Source organism: Galdieria sulphuraria (genome assembly GCF_000341285.1).
Source record: "Galdieria sulphuraria unplaced genomic scaffold scaf_10, whole genome shotgun sequence".
Classification (NCBI taxonomy): Eukaryota; Rhodophyta; class Bangiophyceae; order Galdieriales; family Galdieriaceae; genus Galdieria; species Galdieria sulphuraria.
Genome location: NW_005178465.1, coordinates 176,321 through 196,548, shown reverse-complemented (window position 1 = coordinate 196,548; position 20,228 = coordinate 176,321). Strand labels below are relative to the sequence as shown.

Here is a 20,228-nt window from a genome sequence, read left to right as displayed (position 1 = left end):
TTGATTGAACCAAGGAAACCTTTCGATGCCATTGTCTTCAGTTACTCTCAATTGGTTTGCTCTTAACCAAACAAAAAAAGAAACTAAAAGCGTGAAAGCTATGGTAAAAACAAGCTTTCGACGAGTATTATGAACTATTTGCTGTAGACTTTGACGCACTCAAATTATGCATCTGCTTGCAAACATTTTTGCTTGTTAGCTTAGTTATGGCGACTACCTTATTGACTGTTCTGCTGTTGCTAAAAAATTGGTACGAGCTGGAGTATTATGCGAAGCAGGTTGCCGTGGATACTGATGTTTCCGTATCCAAAGAAGTAGATTTTCGTTTAGGAACTTGTATTGAACTTCGGAAGTGGCCAATAACAGGCTTCAAACACTTGATAGAAGAAATAAGATTGTTTAGTGAATTATATGGCGAAGACTTTGAGAGAGTTTCAAACTATACAAATATTGAAGATAACGTTTTGGAAGATTCCTGTTTCCTTAGGCATGCGAGGAAATATCAGTCTCCAAATGGGGTTCTATGGCCTCGACGCCACTATCACTTTCCAGATTGGTTTCGTAATGATACGATACCTTGGAATGAGAAGAAAGATATTTTGTTTTGGAGAGGTAGTGCGACAGGCCCTATTTTGGATGAAGAAGAAGTAGCAGGAAAGTCCAATAGAAGGAAAATAGTTGAGTTGTTGCAGTCATTGAATCGTTCGGATATTGATGCTGGATTTATTGCACTGCTTGATAAGGAAGAGAAATATGGTCATCTTTGGAAAGAACCTGTACCTCAGGAAGGCATTTTTCAATACAAATATGTTTTAAATATAGAAGGAAATGATTTGAGTAGCAACTTTCCACAAGCGCTATATTCCTGGTCGTGTCCCTTCCATCCATATCCTTTTTCTGTCGAAAGTGTATACTTCCGTAGCTTGAGACCTTGGCAACATTTCATTCCACTCTATCTCAATGGTTCGGATGTGGTTGAGAAGCTCCAGTTTTGCAAAGACAATGAAAAGTTCTGTCGTCAAGTTGGAGAGAATGGCAGAAAGATGATGGAGAAGTTTATGAATGAAAGCTTTTGTCATGAAATCAATCGACAAGTTTTGATACGGTTAAGGAATGTGCCTTTACAGAGCTAGAAGTAGAGGATGATGGAATTTACGAAATCAAGTTGTGTTATTTGTTATTAATCTATGTTAAAAACGTAAAATTAAAGGTCTTTCACTCCTTTAACAAATTTTCGACAAGAAGCTTTTTAATAAAACTGAACGAAACAAGCAGTGAAAAGCATTCCGAGATGTAGGTCTGACATCAACTTAAATAATATATTTGATATATCGATTCAAGTGAGAGATTTTAAGAGATTCCTGAGCTGTCCTAAGTTTAGACTACTAAAATCTGAGTTGGAGACCCATGAAACTCCTCAGAAAGTGTTCCATTAGAAACCAAACCACCATCTTTATCATTGCAAAAGAGAACGTGGCGATGCTCAACATTCTGATAGGCAAGTAGTAGTCAATGCAGAGAAGTTGGGAGGAAATATTTCGATAGCAAATGCATCCTTCACTAAAAAGCCATATGCGTTTGACCATTGCCATGAACTCCTATCAAGATATCAGTTTCTCTAATGGCCTCAAGTTGAGTCTGTGGATCCATGTATTCCATTTGAAGAACTTGAAGTCTAAACTCTCTCATGCTTTCGATCACTTGTATCATTGATTTTTCCGGAAAGGACTTTAACGTTTGATGTACTTATAGTTGAATACATACGAAACAATCTTTTGTGAAGTATGCTTTATCTTATTTGTATTTTGGTGACTCTGCATCTTCTTCGCAAATGTCCTAAGGTGATTAGCCGCTATCCGAAACCATGAGTTCCCAAGGCTTCGTTAAATCTGAGTTCAAATAACTTTCTTCAGAAAAACGTCTGTTAGATATTGTTAATATTCAAAAGAAAATTCCTTATTAGGAAAGGCATTGTCCGAAAGATGAAGTTCTTCCAATCCATCTAACCACGAGTCATTCCACGACGAAAAAAAATCCAAATTTAAATAGAAATGCTTCAAACGCAAAATATTATCTTCTCTTGAATGAAATATCCGATGAAGTACTCTACAAAATGAAACAAATGCAATAGAAACCCATCATTAGAGTCTTCAAGAATCATCGAATGTCCTTGAAACCACATAAGTCTGTGACTCCTTCGAATGAGAGAATTGTTTGATGGATGTCAATCCTAGAATCAGAGAAAGATTTCTATTCGTGAGCAATGAGGGCGAATAGTTCTATTTGACATATTAACGTTTCAAAGTCCGAAAAACATGCAATTCTTGATCAACCCCCTCCTGCAACAGTCTCTCGTGGTTTGAACAGCAAAACCAATCCTTCTCGGAAGGCCTCCTTTTTTCTTATTGAAGATTAAATTAACTAATTGAAAGATACTTATCATACTGTTCACTACGTTTTGCAGTTCAAAATCTAGCGGGAGATTAGTTGCAATTGCAGAATTTTTAAATTCATATGGAACCAAAATGAATTGTTGGCATATGTATTTAGTTAAAATAAGAAAAGCTCTGACAACGATACTATAAACTTCCAACTATGACAATCCTTTCCAATAACAGCGTCAATGACCAATTACTACAAATACACTTCTGAGAATATTAACCTCTTCCGATTTAGAACAGCCTTGGTCTTTGTATCCGAGCTAATACAATCATGCTTCGGCTACAAAGTGACAAATCTTGCTTTTAAAATGGTTTAGAATAAAATTTTAACATTAGAAGCTTTTGAACTCAAACAACGCTCTATGAATAAGTGAATACTCAAATACTGTCAAAAAGTCAAGACATAATAGAACACTACTGGAAGAGAAAGTTCGATGTATTCATAGTCTCACTTGATGCACTTTCATTCTTGTACTCATAATAGCATCCAATAGGCATTGCTACTGTCAACAAAAATCATTTTGCAAAAAAGAAAAGACAGTGACTTTTATCTGAAACAAGATCTGACAGTCCACTAAGTTACAATTACAGAAAACGTAACAACGTCTCAAGTACTCGAACTCCAACTCCAAAAGAGTCCAGGGTGTTACTGCCAATTCAAATGTCGGCCGTCAAGAACAAGTTGAGGTACTTGTCTCTGGAGAGTTCTCTTATAAGAAAGCCACCAGCGAAAGATTTTGCACTGTATCTTCATCATTTTTAAAGGCTCATTGTTCAACCGCTCGATTTCTCTAACCATTTCTTCTACACTTTCCACGATAATCAGAGGATGATCTTGCGGAAGTTTGAAAAAGGTTTCTCCTTGTTGTAGAATGGGAATAGAAGCTGTGGATAATGCTACCCAGATTCGGAATTGTTCGGAATTAACTCCAGCAGGACAAGGAATTATTTGTGAATCCATTAACAGACCTCGAAACTTATATGCTGGATCTCCCTTATGGAAATCCTCTGTTGTCTGAACAAGAAATCTTGATTCATTATATACACTAGAGTTTTTCAAATATTCAATAAAACGAAGACGATCAGACTTCAGAGATCCTTTGAATGAAGCTGTATATTTTCTAAGAAAACATGGCAAAATGGTGTTTTCATTGGGTTCCACGAATGGAATAGCATAGCCTAAAGGCATCCAGTATGCATCTTGGTGAGAATTCATAGCTTCACACCAGTAATTTCGGATAATATAATCACAATAGGGTCGACTTATATCACGGCAATGCTTTGAACAGCCTTCGTCTGACAAAAGGAATACTCCTCTATTATCAAAACCACTCTCTTGTAAAGTTTTCAGGATGTTTAGTATCTTTGATTCATCACTGTTGGTAACAAGTAGACTATGCTTACAAATATGTGTTAGAGATCTGTTGCTATGAAGGATAGATTCCACACTCGTATCTGTTATATGATAAATGGTAGACGGATATTCCTTCAAAAGAATATCTGCTATAAAGCTAGCCTCATAAACATCCCCAACATCCCAAAATACACAAAGCGTCTCTTTTCTATGTCTTTCTGAGAATAAGTTCTCTTCAAGAGGCATAACAAGAGGATATCCTAAGGACTCGCAAAATTCATCGATACTAGAACGCAAGGGACCGTCACTCGTGGTTCGGCTACTGTATGAGGAAGACAAATTGAAAAAATGTACTGAACACACCAATAAAATTCCTATAAACAGTATAGTGGCTAATTTTAAAATAGTTGCGTTCCAATAAAGAAGGCCGCCTCTAGTTTTCTTCAAAACAATCATAGAATCGACTCAATGCCTATTTGGGGAATGATTGTGATTTGAATCGTTAAACTTCTCAAGCATGAATTTCTGGAATTGAAGTTTGAATACAAACCGTTACTAAAGAGTTGTTTATTACGCTGCCTCGCAAGCTTTTCACCTTCTCAAACCTTTGTATGATCTCAGCACATTTGTCCTTTGCTGCCTAGCCATCTTCCTTTCCACAAAAAGATAAACTTCCATCTCTACTTTATAATGTTGACCTTTGATAAGCAAAAGCCAACTGTTCGAAAACGAACGCAAGACACTTGCTTGAAATGGGATGAGTATCTTGCTCGAAATACAACAAGGGCAAACTTTGCAGGTTGACATAAATTTTTTTCAAACCAAACTGCCTCTTCATTTCTAGGAACTCCTCAAGTACATAACTTCAAGTTAAGCTACTGAGCAGGATTAAATCACAATCGGACAACCGAAATTTCTGATAATATTAAGTGTTGTTAAACTTCAACATAGTAACGAAAGAAATAGATAAGAATTCTGAACGCTTCCCGAGAGAGTGTAATCGCGAAAATACTTTCAGACTCGGTCCGACACTCGTTTCCAAGTTGAAAACATAACCTGAAAAAATAGTCAAAAACTCAGTTAGTTTACTGTGTAAAGGGTTCATCTATGAATGAAACGAGCAAAGCTAAAATATTTTGGCTTTATTCTTCATCACTCTCCTCCTGTTCTCCCTCCTCAGAAATATTGAAGTAGCGAAGTTCATATGCGTTTTTGCTACAAGCAACGACATGAAGCCAGTCACGAAGCTGCTGTTTCTTAAGATATTTCTTTGTGAGGTATTTTAAGTAACGTTTTGATAGACGAATTTCTGCAGTTACTTGCAGTTTTGACTCCACTCTTGTGACCTTGATGACATCCTTCAAATTTCCAGGTTTGCCGTCAACTTTTATGCGATCCTGTAGAAACTTCTCCTTGAAATAACGAAATAGTTAAGAAACACAAGTTCAAGCTTTAGTTACTTACAAAGGACGAAACGTCAAAGATTCCATCTTCAACGGGATTACTGCAGTCAATTGTGAAATTGCGGGAAATCTTTTTGCCCCTTTTTACCTTGCGTTCCTTTCTTACGTCAACTACTTCATGTGAAGTATAGTATTCACTTACACGTTTACTCTTTACTGCCATGACTAACAACCGTCGACGTTGCTGCCCAATTCCGCTTCGACAATAAATTTCTATTTATGACATTTCAATTATCCTTCTTCTGGTTATCCAGTTTGCTATGTTTACACAGAAGGAAGGCTTTTCATTGCGTGAAGAGGAAGACTTTCCATTCTTTGAAATGTTATTGTTCAGTGGAGGACAAAGTATCTCCAACCTTGCAGTTTTCTCGAGGCAAGGTAGAGTCAGTATGATACTTGCCCGATAGGCTGAACATATGCTTGCCTCATAGGAGAGAAATTTGCACGTTCCAGTTCTCTTACAAGAGGTTATCGAAAACGCAGTGCAAGCAAATGTGGCTGGAAAAGTGTTTGTGGACTGTACAGTGGGAGCTGGAGGTCATTGCCAAAAGATTATGGAGTTGGGAATTTTCTCCAGATGTATAGCTATCGACAAGGATGAGAACTGCAGAAAGTTTCTCGAGGAAAGCAACTTGACGGTATCGTATTCTCTTCCCTTTGGTTTACTTGGTCTAATTGAACTAGCATTCTGTACGGTTTGTACAAGGCAGTTTTGCCAAGATAGTTGAGATTCTTACTCAAGAAAAAGTGACAAGTCAAGATGTTGGTTTCATTCTTGCGGATTTGGGGGTTTCTTCAATGCAACTGGATAATGCTAGTCGTGGTTTTAGTTTCTCTCATGATGGTCCACTAGATATGAGAATGGATCTTTCACAGAGTACAACAGCTTGGCAAGTTGTCAATCAGTCCAGCGAAGAAGCATTGGGTAACATAATTCGGGAATTAGGAGAAGAACGTAAGTGGAAACGTGTGGCCGCAGCTATTGTTAAAGAGAGACAAAGGAATCCTATCAACACAACTTGTCAATTGGCAAATATTGTTTGTAATGCAAAGAAGGAACGTGCGAGATATCGAAAAATTCATCCTGCAACACTTACTTTCCAGTCATTACGTCTCTTTGTGAATAGCGAGTTGAACGAATTGAACACATTTATCCCAATGGCCCTCTCATGTTTAGGACCCGTTGGTAGATTAGCTATTATATCTTTTCATTCATTGGAAGATAGAATAGTCAAGCAAACATTTAAAGAATATGCAGAGAAGAGTGAATTTCGTATATTGACTAAGAAGCCGATAGTTCCTTCAGAAGAAGAAAGAGAAGTAAATATTCGATGTCGAAGTGCCAAAATGAGAGTTATTGAGCGTTATCCAAAAGGAAATGAAAGAGATTTTACTCAACATTAAACAAACATTGTTCTTAAGAATCTGAATTTGAAAATAATTCTTTCAAAGTTGAAGATATAGTTTAGAATTACTCACAAATTATTATAATCACATACAGAAACTCAAAGCTATGTACTTGCCTCTTGGTTTACTACTCCCTTCATTTCCTTCCTGTTGCTTTTATCTTGTTGGAATGTATGTTTAAACGCCTTTTGTATATTGGCTCTTATTCTATTTCCTTTCATATTGTGCGACATAAGTTTAACCTTTTGTGTCCAAATTTTACTTGGCTCAGAAGCTTTTGTTAATATGGAGGAGCCAGGTAGGATATCCTCCAAACAATAGTGCGACTTTTGAAAAGCTGAAATGTTGCACTTGCCGCTTTCTTGTGTATTCTCATTTCTCAAATTTGACGATGTTACTTGTTGCAATTGTGCCACAAGTTCATCTTTTGCTCTTTTCAGTGCGAATACATCTCTTATAAAAAGTTGTCGCTCTCTTTCCATTGCTTCGGATTCCTTTTCAAAGCACTTCTTCCTAATATCTCTTTTTATACCATTCAAGTTGCCTTCCTCATATCCTGCATTCCTTTTCGTATTTTGCAACTCCTCCAATTGACTAAGCTGTTCTTCTGAAACTTTACATCGATACATTAATTCTTCATTCTTTTTGTGTAAGTTTTTATTTTCCTGAAGCAACTGATTGCATTCATTCCTCATCTCTTCCAACTGTTTTAGTGTTAGATTGTGTTGCTGCGCCAATTCAGCATTCGTTGATTTCATTTGTTCGTATTCTTGAGTGATACAAATTTTTATTTCCTGATATTCCTCTCTTACAGATTCCAGCTGCTGTATAAGTTCCATCTTTTCATTCGCCTGGGCTTTTAGTTTTCTCCGTAAGGAGTCAATCTCCTGGTTTGAAGTAGTTTCTGTTTCCATTAAAAGCTTCCTTCTTTGTTTTTCAAGCTCGACAAGTTGGGTTTGAAGTTTTTCATATTCACTATCAACCCGAGTTTTGCTCTTTTCTAAAAGTTGCAAATCACTTTCGGTGTTGCTCAGTTTCATTCGTAATGCCACTCTAGAAGCCTCTGTTTCTTCAAGTTCTTGCAAGAGCTTGGCTTTTTCTTCTCGAATTTGCTGTAAAGTTTCGTTTTGATCTTTGTAAAGTCCCATCACTTTCTCCAGTTCTTTGCGCAATTGCTCATAGCTCGGTAGTCTTTTCTCCTCCAGCTCTTGATGGAGAGCGACCAATCTTTCCCTTAGTGTCTCTACTTCGGTCTTACACTCGTCTTGACTCTTCTTCGCGTTCTCTCTTTCTTTCTGTAGTTGTTCAATCTCTGCTTGGAGCTGTTTTCTTTCGTTCCAATATTTCTTCCTTTCTTCTTGTATTTCACAGAGTAGCTGTTGCTTCTCTCTTTCGTTTTGTTCCAGTGCAGATATTGCTTCTTGACAAATTACGTCACAAGTTTCTATATCTGTAATGTCACTGAATATGGAATCCTTTCCACCGTTCTCAATGTCTCGCTTCTGTCCTTGGCTATCCGTCAATCCTTTTGTTTCCCTTACAAGGTCTTTGGAGTACTGATTTTTGAAAGAAGTTGAAAGATGGGTATTAGGTTTTGTATTGAGTTCTTTTCCGAGTGATATATCAGGACACCAATCTAATATGGAGTCTTTTAATCTATTTACCGCAGTTGAATTCTCTTGCACTCGTAACAGCTGTTCCATTTGCTCTGCTTGTGAAAGCAATTGTCTGCAATAATCTATATCAATTTTCGAATATTTGATAGGATCATTGTATGTTAGACGTTCTAAATTAGTCATCTTGAGTAGCCAACAAAAAACAGCATCAATCAATCATGCGATGTCTCTGGTTTTCCCACCAAAATCTGATCAAATTGAATGTCCTTGACGTGTCCGTTTACTGTTTTGTTGTTTGATGGCTCAATTACGAGAACATGGAACAGAAATATGGAAGTACTTGGACGAAAAGCACCTTGAAGCCCTTGAAGTAAGCGAAAAAGCATTGCTTTGGTGTTTCATTTATACCGAACAATGCCACTATTCATATAGGTTTCTCTTGCAACTAAGACTGCTGGACTTTCTTATACTGGTGTTGTAGAAAACTGGAGGATACGTCATCGAGTCAAAATATCTAGCGTTGGTTTGGTTCTTTGCTTGAGTGAGGGTCCACAGTTGGTATGAATGTTCACTTTTTCCACTATTCCAGTCGACCTCATTTGTTGCTCAGTATGAAGAGGGAAAACCTAATCCTTGTGCAACCTTGGAATGTTGGATAGATCCTTTAAAATTAGGATCACAGAGACCATCTGAGGTTGTGAGTGCGGCTTTACAAGGACAATACGAAAGATGGCAACCAAAGGCCCAATATCATCTTGTTGCGGAGCCAACGTTAGATGATGTACATAAGCTTTGCTTGCAACTTCGGAGTGAAGCCAAGGATGAAAGAGTCCTGTTTCATTATAATGGTCATGGAGTTCCCAGACCAACAGCAACGGGAGAGGTAATCCGCCGAACAGAATTCCTTCAGTTTTACAGATTTACCAAATTATATAGATTTATTTGTTTAGTGAAAATTTCACTCATTATGTTCAACTTTCCTTGTTTGAACTTCAAAGCTGGCTAGGAACTCCATCCGCTTTCGTTTTTGACTGCTCCAATGCAGGTTTGATACTTTCATCTTTTCTTGAGTTTGCAAAGAAAAGAGACAAACTCAGTCCTACCTCAAATGCAGTTTTAGATGAAGTAAATGATATTCAAGTTGGAAACGAGAAAGAGGGTTGGAAAAATGAACTAAAATCCTTTTCTGATAGTATTATATTTGCTTCATGCGGAGCGGAAGAGACACTGCCAACTAACCCGTATTTTCCAGCAGATATTTTAACATCTTGCTTGACTACTCCTATTCAAATGGCATTTCGATGGTTCTTACCACGATCTTTGGTTTCAGGAGTTCGTCTAGAAATGTTGGATCGCATTCCTGGAAAAGTGAATGACAAGAAAACAATGTTTGGAGAACTAAATTGGTAAAAAATTCTTATTTGTCGAGACAATGGGACTAACAAGGTGATTAGGGTTTTCACAGCTGTAACGGATTGTATCGCATGGAATTCACTTCCGAGAGCTCTCTTTCATAAATTGTTTCGCCAAGATCTATTAGTAGCATCGTTGTTTAGAAATTTTCTGTTAGCTGAACGCATTCTCAAATCTCTCAATTGCACACCAATCACAAATCCTCAACTTCCTCCAATGAATCACCATCGTTTATGGCATGCATGGGATTATATGATGGAGCTCTGCCTTGCTCAGCTTCCCTCATTATTGTCAACCGATGAGAAAAAGGGAACTGAAAAGGATTACTTCGATGACGAAAATCTTCGCAACAATGAAGAAATAAGGAGAGATATCATTCTTGGAGAAAGAATGAATACCTCAGCATCCTACATATCCATTCCATTTTTTGAGCATCAGGTAAGAGCTTCTTCGATAGCTTATTATTGAATATATTTATTCATAAATTCAGTTGTCTGCATTTGAGACATGGTTAACAATAGAAAGTGAAAAACCCACAGTTCCTGAGCAGTTACCGATTGTTTTGCAGGTTCTTCTGAGTCAAAATCATCGCAAGCGCGCACTTACTCTTATAGGAAGATTCTTAGAATTAGGAGACTGGGCAGTTGACTTGACTTTATCAGTTGGAGTATTTCCTTATATTCTTAAATTACTACAGAGCTCGTCAATGGAGTTGAAAAAAGTATGATAAGTTTTTATTTTTGCTTTTTCTAACCGAATAATCAATAGGAATTAGTATTCATATGGGGAAAAATAATCTGCCAAGATCGTTCATGTGTTGCAGATCTAGTAAGAGAAAAGGGTCACATTTATATGTTGGACTTTTTGGATACGGATGAGGAAGAAGCCTATGAAAGTCAAGTGATGGCATTATTCATTTTGTCCGTTGTTTCCGGTTTTGCTCCAAAGAAACTGATCGAAGTAAGTTTCTAAAGTGTCTTCCTTCACAACATGAAATTTAAAAGGATATAGTCTCGTGCATTGGACACTGTGATGTCCAAAGCGGTTTTTTCAAAGGACACGCGTGTTAGAAGATGGTCTTTTCTGTTTTTCTCCAAATTTATGAAAAATTATCCTCCGATAGCTGAGGAACTCTTTGAAAATGATGATTTCATAAGAACCACATTAACAGTATTGCGAAGTGATGAAGCTCCAGCTAATCGTGCTTCTGTCTTGTATTTTTTAGAATTTCTTCCTCCTGGAATGCCTTTTCAGTTGGAACTATATGAAGATTTTTTGTTAATAAGAGACTTGGGTGTCGATCTTGGAAATATTGCTCTGGGCTTCATCATTAGTATCATCGAAGAGAAAAGTGACGATGCATCTCCTTTGGTTAGAAGAGAAGTAGTCAAATTGACTGCTAGAACTATAAAGACACTATATGATGGTGATCCTAAAAAAGTGGGATATTCTATGGAAAGGAACCTTGTAGAAGATCCTTTGGGAACTTTTTTGCTTCAAGTTCTCCTTTATCTCTCAGGAGATCCTCAGATAGAAGTTTCTTCCTTTGCTTCCGAAATTTATAGAGACTTGGCAGAAACTTCCTTTCGAAATGAGCGCCAAGGTATCCAAGGACGAGGTAATGAAGCCTTAAGAAGAATAGTTGAAGAACTAACTAACTAATCTTTTAGAAACAAAGTCTATTTCAGAGAATTATGATGGTTCTGCTAAAAGTTTCATTCCAGATATAAAAAATGCGTCACTTCCTCGGGTTGTTTCTTTGGAAGGAATTGCACAACAAATGGAAGCATTCAAAATTCATTCTACCATGGATGACGATGACGTAGACTACAACGATATCGAGATGAACTCACAAAATGGCGAAAAGCAGAGTCAACATATAGGAAATGCATGGAGGCTTCCATCTTTGTATGATTGGAGTCAAGGCGAGATTATGAATCTTCGAATTTCTGAAAGTCTTAAAGGAGGCCAATCACCGCAAAGTATCTTTGAAAATCTATATAATCAAAATAAGCAAATGGTATATCTGCCGGACATTATTGACGAAGGATATCTGTTATCTGATAAACCAGTTTATGTTCGTTGGCATCATATGGAGAACTTACAGGAACAAGTAACCATTGATCTTGGAGGATCGCCAGTGACATGTGTAAAGTTTTCACCGATGTGTTCTCAGCTCATTATTGGAACGCGCAATGGTGAATGGAGTGAATGGAATCCAGAAAATGGGATTCAACAACTCACTGCTTCTTGTGGAGATAGGGAAATATGTGCCATGCGAGTGATTGGTGAAGCTGGTGGAAGAATCACTTCATATACACGTTATGTATTGCTAACAGCATGTTCCGACAGTACAATTATGCTATGGAGAGTTGACAGGTATAATCAAGATATTCGAATGGTCTTTAGTTGTCGATGTTGGTCTCAATTCGATGATATGGAAGAAAATATCGACTACTCTAAAGCTAACATTTCGAAGAAATTTGCAATGTCTTGGGAACCTTATAGTGCAAGAATTGCAACTAACCGAAGGAATCCAGGTGTTATCAGGTTTTGGGATCTTCCTCAAGAAATGTGTTTTGCTAGGTGCAGAGTTCCATTGGATTCTTGCATAAATAGCCTCACATGGACCGGTTCAATAGCAAATATGGGTCCTCAATGTCTTTTTGGAGGTACTGATAATGGAAGTCTATTTACAGTTGATTTGAGAACCCAAAACTCCATCGAATCGGTTCCCATTGAGAATTCAATACATAATGACGCTATTGTTCGAGTTCTTGGCCAAGCGTCCAGCACAGGAGGTCATTTATTGTCTGCTTCCAAAGATGGTGTGGTTTGTGTTTGGGACCCCCGAAAACTATCAACTGGTTTAGAAACAATATCAACATTGCAACTTGGACAAGTCGGATTTCTTTCAGCACATACTTGTTTGCCTATGTTTGCGTGTAGGACAACAGAAAGCAACGTAGACATTTTCAATACAAAAGGTGAGTTACTCAAGAGCCTGGAAATACCAGATTGTGCAGAAACAAAAAATCGCGTCAATTGGATTACTTTCGATATTGAACAACCTTATCTTGGTATTGGACTAGAAAACTCAGTTGTTAGCATATACTCGTCGAATAAGGCGTAAAGCTTCTTAAGCTGCAACTACAGTTGTAGAAAGATAACTCCTCAACAGTCAACGCCTTTAATATCTGTTTTATTTTAAGCCTTCAAGGACATAAACCTTGTTCCATAAAAGTTTCTATTATGTCAATATTTGCTTTCACTATCTTACCACAAGTAGGACAAAGTTAGTCCCAACGCCAAGAAGAACAACACGGTCGAATGGGGTTGGTTAATACCCAACAGAATACAAACAAATAGAAGAAGTAGCAACAAAAACAAGACTATTCTCAAAACACTTTACACAACTAAGGCTTGAAGAGAAGCTAAATATTACACTTACTTGTGAGTAGCGGAGCTTACGCCTGGCTTCAGCAAAGAGGTAGTAGTGAAGCCCTGCATCCTCTTCCCTCAAAAAAAGACTGAGAAGCAGTCGAACAGTCAACAAGTTGGAAAAAGATTGATAATGAAGAGTAATAGATGAAATTACACGGTCAAGAATAGGAACTGTTATGTTGAGTAATACCAAAGCATCGAGTCTTCAAAAATTCTCAACATATTTTCGAATCTCATGAATCAAACTGTTAACACTAGGTAAAGCACTATACGATGAGTTATGCTTTTCTTCGATAGCTTGATAAATTTCTCGATAGCACGTTAATAGTCTAGTCATAGTCTTCTTTCTTACATCCTTTCCTCTTTCAAAGTTCGGAAAATTATCCAATGTATTGTCTCGAATGTGTTCCAAACTGGTCTTCCAGTTTGACGAGAATTCTTTCAAAATTTTCTTGAATTGTGACTCACCATTGTTATCCATTATTGAATGATCTTTGGAATACCGACTAAAAAAAGAGATTGAACAAATAAAGAAATCATTCTACAAATAACCAACTCACTTGAATAATACCATAAAATCAGAAAAATGCTCTTCCAGTTCCAACTCTACAATTGTGCTTATCTGCTTGGATAAAATGGATTCATAAAAAGAATATTCTTCCGTGTGTTCCAGCTTCCGTTCTTCCAAGACGAGACATATTAGATCTAAATTATTTACTACAAACAATGACCGAGACTTCTTTCTAGAATAATGATTTCCTATTCTGTTCAATAAACTCACATATTCCATTCGTAGTCGTTTGATATTTTCTTCCAGCATCTTGTCACTGGTGCTCATCTCAACCATAACTTGAATAAGTCCTGAAGCATATTCTACATAGCGTCTAGTAAGTGCTAAAGGAGACACGTCTTCCTAGAACAGAATAAATGAAGGAAAAAAAAAGAAAATTGAAATCTCCTTACTTGACCAGGAAATAGCGGCTTGGATGATGCTTGTGCAACATTTTGTATGCTTTGTTGTATCAGTTCTTGGAAACGAGGCTTTACCAAGATATCCATTTTTACAAAAAAGTCATCCATCAAAGAAATCTCACGAGTCGCCATGACATTCCGAAACAATTCATTCTGTTTCATGATGAGTAAACAGCCAAAAAGGTCAAAAGTTGATGTTAATTGTCTTTCAAATGTACCAAAGCATAACGCAAAGACATCTCTAAGTATCTGAAAAACGAGCATGTCAGATTCTGGGCCAAAAGTTTCCAACGCAAAAAGAAATTCGGATGTGCAAGTGTCAACTAACAGCTTAATCAAACATCGAAATATCTCTTCTATAAACAACCTATTTTGGAAGGCTTCAATAACTACACGAAAAGAACAACTTGTCACTCACCTTCGACGACGTTCTTTGGCAATGGCTAAAACGACTGCCGGTTCTTCCAATTTACGCAACGACTCTATACGGTTCCCCAATACAAATGCACCAGTGCTGCTTGTTGAAACAAAGGAACCTCCAAAGTTTGGACCAAACCAGCTTCCATCGATTAAATTCTCTCCTTTGAGATTCACTTCCTGCTTCAATGCTAATAATCCGTCCGTGTACTTCCTAAATAGGCTTTGATAGATTCCAGATATTACAGATACATATGAATTTTCTATTTCCTTATATATCTTTGGAGAACACTGACGAAGAAATCTGAAAAACTCTTTTTGCTTCAACAAAACATTTTGCTGAATAATTTGTACGTTGGTGTTCGGACTCTGCAGCATTTGTATCTTTGACTGCAAATGATCTTTTACCTTCTCACTCGCGCGACTTATCATTTTTTGTGTAAATGGTTGAATATCCTTGATCACCGCACACTCCCGAGTTTCAGGTTTTGAGAGAAAATAAACCTTTTCTTGAAGTTCAATTAGATACTGAACGAATTGTTTGTTAGAGGGGTCCAATTCTATTATTCCTGAAACTAATTCCGAAGATAACGTAGCGTTTTCTAAGAATTGCAAAATAGTCCCGTGTGACTGCTTTTCGCGTAACAAACGCTCGTTCATTAAGATAGCTTCTTCGTAGTATTCTTGGGTAGTCCTCGATAAGAGAGCTAAACGACTGGACCAATAAGTTATCTTCTGCTCTATTTCGTTCAAGTCTGTGTCGCACTGCAAGACTTGATCACGAAGTTTGACAACTTTATTTCCTTCGCTCACATATTCCTCCACACAGCTTGACTCTGCTTCCCGGAGACAATTCTGAACGACTTCAAAGGCATCACTAACGCCATTTCCACTTTTTATTGTTTCTAATAAACTATTCACGGTATTTGGTGCAGTTACAGTCACCGAACTAGCTGGGATATCCTTGCCGTTGAACTCACCCTTTCTATCTTCGACTGAAGAAAGTGACTCTGCTGTTGGGCTCTGTACTAAAAGACCTTCAATTGCTTCCCAATCTTCTTGAGTAAAAAAAGGAACTTGAGCTAAGTCTGGTTAATAACAAGGATAAACAAAGAAACAGTGAACGTACGTAAAGTCTCCATCTGCTCAGTCTGATCCATTTTATTCAATTTCATGTCGTTCGTTTTTCACTCGATTGGAAAACACTATTCAGACGACTACAAAGCACATTTTAATTGTAAAAAAGCACTTTTGAGTAAACATCTTTTGAATTGGAATATTTACTTCACAAGGAGGATGGCGTTTACCTTCAGTGCTCACGTGAGTCGTAACTGTTGGACCCTTGTAGCAAAGGGAGGTGATTCAAAGGACTCCTCAAAAGCCAAATCGAGTCGTATACCAAAACGCAGCAAAAAATCGACAAGGAAAAGTCTGAGCTCTGGGGACTTTGTAGATAATTGGAACTCGTCAAAGCATCCAATGGAAGAACTGACAAGTCCAATCAGTTCAGGCTTGGGTTCCCATAGACGAGGTGTAGGCTTGAATGATATTCCTGTAGATCTTGGTGAAGTATTTTCTGACCCACTATTAGAAGAGAAGGAGCTGACAGAGTTGCCAGCAGACGAGAGCAGTTGGAAGCACGCTGTGGAATATGCCCTTGAAGAAATTCACTCACAAGTAAAGTATTCAAAGTCACAGTTTTCGTGGATGAAGCCTTTTACGAATAAATCAAAGAATACTCTTCTATGTGAACGTTGTGAAGGTATTGGAATGATGACTTGTGAATATTGTCATGGTCAAGGTTTTGTAAGATTTGGTCCAGGAAATAATTTTCGAATAAGATATCGACAGATTGAAGTAGTCCTTCCTCGGAGAGTTTGGGGTGACTTATATTATTGTCCAGTTTGTGGAGGCTTAAGAAGGGAGCGTTGTATTTCATGTTGTGGAAGTGGAATGGAGGAAACAACGAAAAGCATTCCAACAGAAGAAGAAAGATTGGAAAGTTTGAAGGCGCAGCAAGTTTCTAAAAAAGGAAAACATCGAATATATTTCTTACGCGATATAAACAAAGAAATGGAAGAAAAGTTACAGCAACTTGGAAAGCAAAAACGGCAAAAACCTTCATTCAGTAAAGAAGCTGAAGATATCGACTTTTTGGAGTAGAATGATTCCTTTTTCGTACTATCGATGTTTCTTTTTATTTTTGCAAAGAGAGAAATTCGTTCACTAAACGAGTAAACTGGTCTGGTTCTTCTGAGATCAGCCAATGACCTGTATGAGGAATAGTCTTTATCACAGCGTTCACAAAATATTTACGGATTGTAGTTTCGTGAATATTTGGCTGAATATAAGGCGAGTTTTCTCCCCGTACAAATAAAGTTGGTCCGCGGAATACTCGTTCAGCTGGTATAGATGGAAAGCTCAACATGGCTTCCATTGAATCAACCAAAGAGTGAAGATTGACTCGCCACTTGTAGTAGCCTGGCTTTTCATCGTCGGGAATAAGATTGGTTAACACAAACTGTCGTACTCTCTCGTTAGTAAGTCCTTGTTGCTCCAAAGCAGTGTCAATTTCACTAGAGCAATGTTTCCAGTTATTCAATTTAAAGTAAAACTACTTATTACCTTCTAGATTTACACTGGTGAGGCTTTGTCCTTGCCATTGCATAAACTGCTTCTGTTGGAAGATTCTTATCCATTGATTCTTGTTGATAGGTCACCGGAGCAATATCCACCACCACTAGTTCAGAAACCCAATCTGGATTCTCCAGTGCAAATTGCATACCTACCTAATTGAGAGTGCTTTAGACGTCGGCATCATTCATGCTAAAAGTACCTTACTTTTCCACCCATACTGTGACCCAAAATACAGGCCTTGGAAATTCCGTTATCCTCAAGAAAACATTTGACGTCTTTAACCATTGCTTCATAAGCCATTTCCTGTACATGAGGACTGGCTCCGTGGTTCCTTAGATCCACGGCATATATTTCTCTCTCTGGTACTTTAAAAGAATCAATCTGAACAAGTCACAAAGGAACACAAATAACTTACCAAAGTCTTCTCTTTTTAAAACGGAACGATAAGTATTTCCTGAGGCTAATATACCGTGAAGAACTATCAAAGGAGGAGGCTTTCCTGCTTCGACTCCCAACTGACTGAAAGCCTTCTTTGGTTCCAACTTGTAATAAGATAGTGGAACAACGCAGCCTCCTCCTTTCTTTTCTGGAGTTGATAATGCTTCAGAGTTATTTTGATATTTCTTAGTTGTTTGCAGTTGTCGAAACCTTATTTGTCTGCTTACAGATAAACGAATCCAGTCCTTAGGAGTTCTCCAAAACATCTTTTATAAAGATTCATTTGCGTATAATTCTCAGTTATGTCGACTGGGTTGGAAATACTAAACTCAAGTGGCCGACAGGAAGTAGTGGAAAGAAAATATGTTGGTATAAGTAGGCGTTTGTATTTATGTGGATATTTGGGACTTCCTGTATTATGGCTTTTTCATGTTCTATTTTTCCGACATGGTATTGTTGTTAAGCTCAACCTGGGTTCAAGTGTGAAGCAAGGTTAGATGGTTATTAACTTACTTTTGGGTTTCTATGTACTTTCCTTGGTCTTTTTATCGTTTAGATATCCGAAAGAGTAAATTGGCTTTAGTTATTGTGTCTAGTTTATTTCTAGTTTGGCTAATATTTTTGAGAATATGGAATGGAGGACCGCAAACAATAGAGATTTTCTGAAATCTTTTTTACACTACTTGACAAAGTTTTCAGTTGGACAGTATGTATTTCTGCAGACTCAATACTCAATATATATATATATATATAACATTTTGCTATTTACTTTTTTGGCAATTGATTTCAACAGAATAAAATGTTTGCTAGTTATGTAGTCAGCTTTATTGACCCTTCAGTTTCGTGTAGAAACCCTTTGTTGAAGTTTCAAAAAAAGTTGTGTTTAAGTTTATTAACCTGTAGACATAAGAAAAATTGTTTTTGGAGGAGGAACAGTGTAACAATACGAAAGGTCAACACTGAGCTCACAGGACTGGACTGGAGGTGTTCGTTGACTACTGTTGGAGAAAGGAAACTACAAAGTTGTGTCATAGTCGGAGTTGATTGCCTTTTAGAAGCGAGTAGTTTCAGCTTAGAAGAAACCATGTCAGAGTTACAAGAGTTATGTCACACAGCAGGACTTGAAGTATTGGCAACGACATATCAGAGACTGGAAACTCCCAATCCCGTAACTTTTGTGGGCTCTGGAAAGGTTAGTGAAATTAGAAGCCTACTAGTTTGCTATGAATGCAATACTGTGGTATTTGACTGTGAGCTTTCACCTTCACAACAGAAGAATTTGGAGCGCAAATTAGCAAAAGACAAGCAAGTAGTCAATGTTTTGGATAGAACTGCGTTGATTTTGGATATCTTTGCACAGCATGCAAAGACGAGAGAGGGAAAACTTCAAGTGGAGTTAGCCTTGAATCAGTATCGTCTACCTAGACTCACAAGGTTGTGGACCCATCTAGAAAGACAGTCGGGTGCTGGTGGTGTTGGACTCCGTGGCCCAGGAGAGACTCAGATCGAATCCGATAGACGACTACTTAGTAGCCGTATTTCACAGCTTAAAGGTGAGTTGGAAGACGTTCGTTCGCACCGAGCGAGGCAACGAAAGAAAAGAAGGCAATTTGAAGTTCCTGTAGTTTCTCTTGTGGGATATACCAATGCCGGAAAGAGTACATTGTTAAATGCTTTAACCAATGCTGGAGTTTTGGTACAAGATAGTTTATTTGCCACTTTAGACCCAACTACTCGTAGATGTCGATTACCTGGACTTCATGTTCATCCAGACATTCTTATGACAGATACTGTTGGCTTTATTCAGAAGCTTCCCACTACTCTAGTCGCTGCATTTCGCGCCACATTAGAAGAAATAGCTGCTGCGGATATTCTCTTACATGTGGTAGATATATCATCTCCTTCTTCTGAGTCCCAACAGAAAGCTGTAATGGAAGTTTTACGAGAGATTGGTGCAGCTGAAAAGAGTATGATAACTGTTTGGAACAAAATTGACCGTTTTCAAGGCAACACCGGTTCTATCCGTTTGAAGGCTGCTCAGATAGATAAACATGTCGCTGTTTCGGCAGCTACTGGTGAAGGTCTTCAAGACCTTGTATATATTCTAGGAGAAACCCTTAGTTCTTTACTAGTACCAATTGAAGCTTTAATACCGTACAATAGATGTGATCTATTGCCTCGTATTCATCAGTATAGCATTTTGGATGTTGAAGACTATAGACCAGATGGCATATATATTCTTGGTCGCTCAACTGATAATGTTGCTTTACTTCTTGCAGAATATCGTGTTACGGAGGATCAAGAGTCTTTATACTTTGTTCCTGTGCATTCCAACGATAAGAACAACATCGATATGAGGCAACTTGAAGACGAAAAAGAATGGAAAAGATTAGCAAAGGGACGTCATCATCAAGGAGCGTCTGGAAATACAACATATTCTTTGTAAATTCCAAATACTTGAGAGTCAATAAATTACTATACGTGTTGGGGTTGAAAGACTCAATAGTGGAAGAAGAATTCATGACACGTGGCTTTCATTTCTATTCTTAGTTCCAATTGTAGATATTGCTCTGATATGGCTTTCTAAGTTACAAGCCATCTGTCTATCTGAATAATGACATTGCAA

The 20,228-nt window shown here is 37.7% G+C and overlaps 12 protein-coding genes across 14 annotated transcripts; 6 read left to right on the top strand and 6 right to left on the bottom strand.

Annotated features, from left to right (window-relative positions):
- The first annotated feature begins 89 nt into the window (after positions 1-89).
- On the top strand, positions 90-1,272 carry Gasu_16580 (uncharacterized protein). Its single transcript, XM_005707628.1, has one exon. The coding sequence runs from the start codon at positions 207-209 to the stop codon at positions 1,131-1,133; it is 927 nt and encodes a 308-aa protein (XP_005707685.1). The 5' UTR covers positions 90-206; the 3' UTR covers positions 1,134-1,272.
- A 1,136-nt stretch (positions 1,273-2,408) lies between these two features.
- Positions 2,409-4,329, bottom strand: Gasu_16570 (uncharacterized protein). The gene has a single exon (XM_005707627.1). The coding sequence runs from the start codon at positions 4,249-4,251 to the stop codon at positions 3,088-3,090; it is 1,164 nt and encodes a 387-aa protein (XP_005707684.1). The 5' UTR covers positions 4,252-4,329; the 3' UTR covers positions 2,409-3,087.
- A 17-nt stretch (positions 4,330-4,346) lies between these two features.
- Positions 4,347-5,539, bottom strand: Gasu_16560 (60S ribosomal protein L22). Of its 2 annotated transcripts, XM_005707626.1 has the most exons (3): positions 5,401-5,539; positions 5,260-5,355; positions 4,347-5,207 (listed from the first exon to the last, which is right to left on the bottom strand). In XM_005707626.1, exons 1-3 carry the CDS (start codon positions 5,419-5,421, stop codon positions 4,938-4,940), a joined length of 387 nt encoding a protein of 128 aa, XP_005707683.1. In that variant the 5' UTR covers positions 5,422-5,539; the 3' UTR covers positions 4,347-4,937. The 2 variants fall into 2 exon arrangements, with proteins under 2 accessions (XP_005707683.1, XP_005707682.1); XM_005707625.1 differs by having other exon boundaries at positions 5,260-5,539.
- Positions 5,540-5,559: 20 nt separating this feature from the next.
- On the top strand, positions 5,560-6,694 carry Gasu_16550 (S-adenosyl-methyltransferase). Its single transcript, XM_005707624.1, has 3 exons — positions 5,560-5,641; positions 5,690-5,896; positions 5,943-6,694. The coding sequence occupies exons 1-3, from the start codon at positions 5,579-5,581 to the stop codon at positions 6,660-6,662; spliced, it is 990 nt and encodes a 329-aa protein (XP_005707681.1). The 5' UTR covers positions 5,560-5,578; the 3' UTR covers positions 6,663-6,694.
- Positions 6,695-6,738: 44 nt separating this feature from the next.
- Gasu_16540 (uncharacterized protein) lies at positions 6,739-8,559 on the bottom strand. Its single transcript, XM_005707623.1, has one exon. It carries the CDS (start codon positions 8,462-8,464, stop codon positions 6,770-6,772), a length of 1,695 nt encoding a protein of 564 aa, XP_005707680.1. The 5' UTR covers positions 8,465-8,559; the 3' UTR covers positions 6,739-6,769.
- A 10-nt stretch (positions 8,560-8,569) lies between these two features.
- Positions 8,570-12,937, top strand: Gasu_16530 (regulatory associated protein of mTOR). Of its 2 annotated transcripts, none has more exons than XM_005707621.1 (9): positions 8,570-8,651; positions 8,714-8,839; positions 8,892-9,164; positions 9,218-9,687; positions 9,736-10,132; positions 10,185-10,415; positions 10,463-10,654; positions 10,706-11,312; positions 11,365-12,937. In XM_005707621.1, exons 1-9 carry the CDS (start codon positions 8,580-8,582, stop codon positions 12,825-12,827), a joined length of 3,831 nt encoding a protein of 1,276 aa, XP_005707678.1. In that variant the 5' UTR covers positions 8,570-8,579; the 3' UTR covers positions 12,828-12,937. The 2 variants fall into 2 exon arrangements, with proteins under 2 accessions (XP_005707678.1, XP_005707679.1); XM_005707622.1 differs by having other exon boundaries at positions 11,365-12,864.
- On the bottom strand, positions 12,869-13,269 carry Gasu_16520 (uncharacterized protein). The gene is made up of 3 exons (XM_005707620.1): positions 13,146-13,269; positions 12,975-13,100; positions 12,869-12,923 (listed from the first exon to the last, which is right to left on the bottom strand). The coding sequence occupies exons 1-3, from the start codon at positions 13,202-13,204 to the stop codon at positions 12,902-12,904; spliced, it is 207 nt and encodes a 68-aa protein (XP_005707677.1). The 5' UTR covers positions 13,205-13,269; the 3' UTR covers positions 12,869-12,901.
- A 9-nt stretch (positions 13,270-13,278) lies between these two features.
- On the bottom strand, positions 13,279-15,779 carry Gasu_16510 (uncharacterized protein). The gene is made up of 5 exons (XM_005707619.1): positions 15,657-15,779; positions 14,529-15,609; positions 14,102-14,477; positions 13,699-14,051; positions 13,279-13,644 (listed from the first exon to the last, which is right to left on the bottom strand). The coding sequence occupies exons 1-5, from the start codon at positions 15,685-15,687 to the stop codon at positions 13,344-13,346; spliced, it is 2,142 nt and encodes a 713-aa protein (XP_005707676.1). The 5' UTR covers positions 15,688-15,779; the 3' UTR covers positions 13,279-13,343.
- A 20-nt stretch (positions 15,780-15,799) lies between these two features.
- Gasu_16500 (uncharacterized protein) lies at positions 15,800-16,608 on the top strand. Its single transcript, XM_005707618.1, has 2 exons — positions 15,800-16,429; positions 16,477-16,608. Exons 1-2 carry the CDS (start codon positions 15,824-15,826, stop codon positions 16,552-16,554), a joined length of 684 nt encoding a protein of 227 aa, XP_005707675.1. The 5' UTR covers positions 15,800-15,823; the 3' UTR covers positions 16,555-16,608.
- Positions 16,609-16,632: 24 nt separating this feature from the next.
- Gasu_16490 (hydrolase, alpha/beta fold family protein) lies at positions 16,633-17,869 on the bottom strand. Its single transcript, XM_005707617.1, has 4 exons — positions 17,580-17,869; positions 17,369-17,529; positions 17,153-17,316; positions 16,633-17,103 (listed from the first exon to the last, which is right to left on the bottom strand). Exons 1-4 carry the CDS (start codon positions 17,866-17,868, stop codon positions 16,725-16,727), a joined length of 993 nt encoding a protein of 330 aa, XP_005707674.1. The 5' UTR covers position 17,869; the 3' UTR covers positions 16,633-16,724.
- A 10-nt stretch (positions 17,870-17,879) lies between these two features.
- Gasu_16480 (uncharacterized protein) lies at positions 17,880-18,416 on the top strand. The gene is made up of 2 exons (XM_005707616.1): positions 17,880-18,094; positions 18,159-18,416. Exons 1-2 carry the CDS (start codon positions 17,905-17,907, stop codon positions 18,266-18,268), a joined length of 300 nt encoding a protein of 99 aa, XP_005707673.1. The 5' UTR covers positions 17,880-17,904; the 3' UTR covers positions 18,269-18,416.
- Positions 18,417-18,679: 263 nt separating this feature from the next.
- Positions 18,680-20,089, top strand: Gasu_16470 (GTP-binding protein HflX). The gene has a single exon (XM_005707615.1). The coding sequence runs from the start codon at positions 18,687-18,689 to the stop codon at positions 20,046-20,048; it is 1,362 nt and encodes a 453-aa protein (XP_005707672.1). The 5' UTR covers positions 18,680-18,686; the 3' UTR covers positions 20,049-20,089.
- The last annotated feature ends 139 nt before the right edge of the window (positions 20,090-20,228 follow it).

What these genes read in the sequence shown, in the direction of transcription:
- Gasu_16580 (XM_005707628.1), top strand. Translation starts at nt 207, where the DNA reads ATGGCGACTACCTTATTGACTGTTCTGCTGTTGCTAAAAAATTGGTAC.
- Gasu_16570 (XM_005707627.1), bottom strand. Translation starts at nt 4,251, where the DNA reads ATGATTGTTTTGAAGAAAACTAGAGGCGGCCTTCTTTATTGGAACGCA.
- Gasu_16560 (XM_005707625.1), bottom strand. Translation starts at nt 5,421, where the DNA reads ATGGCAGTAAAGAGTAAACGTGTAAGTGAATACTATACTTCACATGAA. An exon ending in TCTTTGACGTTTCGTCCTTT is followed by an intron (nt 5,208 to 5,259) that starts GTAAGTAACTAA and finishes CGTTATTTCAAG; the next exon opens with GAGAAGTTTCTACAGGATCG.
- Gasu_16550 (XM_005707624.1), top strand. Translation starts at nt 5,579, where the DNA reads ATGTTATTGTTCAGTGGAGGACAAAGTATCTCCAACCTTGCAGTTTTC. An exon ending in TTTTCTCGAGGCAAGGTAGA is followed by an intron (nt 5,642 to 5,689) that starts GTCAGTATGATA and finishes CTTGCCTCATAG; the next exon opens with GAGAGAAATTTGCACGTTCC. An exon ending in TCGAGGAAAGCAACTTGACG is followed by an intron (nt 5,897 to 5,942) that starts GTATCGTATTCT and finishes TAATTGAACTAG; the next exon opens with CATTCTGTACGGTTTGTACA.
- Gasu_16540 (XM_005707623.1), bottom strand. Translation starts at nt 8,464, where the DNA reads ATGACTAATTTAGAACGTCTAACATACAATGATCCTATCAAATATTCG.
- Gasu_16530 (XM_005707621.1), top strand. Translation starts at nt 8,580, where the DNA reads ATGGCTCAATTACGAGAACATGGAACAGAAATATGGAAGTACTTGGAC. An exon ending in TGAGTGAGGGTCCACAGTTG is followed by an intron (nt 8,840 to 8,891) that starts GTATGAATGTTC and finishes TTTGTTGCTCAG; the next exon opens with TATGAAGAGGGAAAACCTAA. An exon ending in CTCCAAAGAAACTGATCGAA is followed by an intron (nt 10,655 to 10,705) that starts GTAAGTTTCTAA and finishes AAAAGGATATAG; the next exon opens with TCTCGTGCATTGGACACTGT.
- Gasu_16520 (XM_005707620.1), bottom strand. Translation starts at nt 13,204, where the DNA reads ATGCAGGGCTTCACTACTACCTCTTTGCTGAAGCCAGGCGTAAGCTCC. An exon ending in GTAAGCTCCGCTACTCACAA is followed by an intron (nt 13,101 to 13,145) that starts GTAAGTGTAATA and finishes AGTTGTGTAAAG; the next exon opens with TGTTTTGAGAATAGTCTTGT. An exon ending in CTAACTTTGTCCTACTTGTG is followed by an intron (nt 12,924 to 12,974) that starts GTAAGATAGTGA and finishes TTATGGAACAAG; the next exon opens with GTTTATGTCCTTGAAGGCTT.
- Gasu_16510 (XM_005707619.1), bottom strand. Translation starts at nt 15,687, where the DNA reads ATGGATCAGACTGAGCAGATGGAGACTTTAC. An exon ending in GCCAAAGAACGTCGTCGAAG is followed by an intron (nt 14,478 to 14,528) that starts GTGAGTGACAAG and finishes CTTCCAAAATAG; the next exon opens with GTTGTTTATAGAAGAGATAT. An exon ending in GATTTTATGGTATTATTCAA is followed by an intron (nt 13,645 to 13,698) that starts GTGAGTTGGTTA and finishes CTCTTTTTTTAG; the next exon opens with TCGGTATTCCAAAGATCATT.
- Gasu_16500 (XM_005707618.1), top strand. Translation starts at nt 15,824, where the DNA reads ATGGCGTTTACCTTCAGTGCTCACGTGAGTCGTAACTGTTGGACCCTT. An exon ending in GTGACTTATATTATTGTCCA is followed by an intron (nt 16,430 to 16,476) that starts GTTTGTGGAGGC and finishes ATGTTGTGGAAG; the next exon opens with TGGAATGGAGGAAACAACGA.
- Gasu_16490 (XM_005707617.1), bottom strand. Translation starts at nt 17,868, where the DNA reads ATGTTTTGGAGAACTCCTAAGGACTGGATTCGTTTATCTGTAAGCAGA. An exon ending in TTTAAAAAGAGAAGACTTTG is followed by an intron (nt 17,530 to 17,579) that starts GTAAGTTATTTG and finishes ATTCTTTTAAAG; the next exon opens with TACCAGAGAGAGAAATATAT. An exon ending in GTCACAGTATGGGTGGAAAA is followed by an intron (nt 17,317 to 17,368) that starts GTAAGGTACTTT and finishes ACTCTCAATTAG; the next exon opens with GTAGGTATGCAATTTGCACT.
- Gasu_16480 (XM_005707616.1), top strand. Translation starts at nt 17,905, where the DNA reads ATGTCGACTGGGTTGGAAATACTAAACTCAAGTGGCCGACAGGAAGTA. An exon ending in GGGTTCAAGTGTGAAGCAAG is followed by an intron (nt 18,095 to 18,158) that starts GTTAGATGGTTA and finishes TTTATCGTTTAG; the next exon opens with ATATCCGAAAGAGTAAATTG.
- Gasu_16470 (XM_005707615.1), top strand. Translation starts at nt 18,687, where the DNA reads ATGTCAGAGTTACAAGAGTTATGTCACACAGCAGGACTTGAAGTATTG.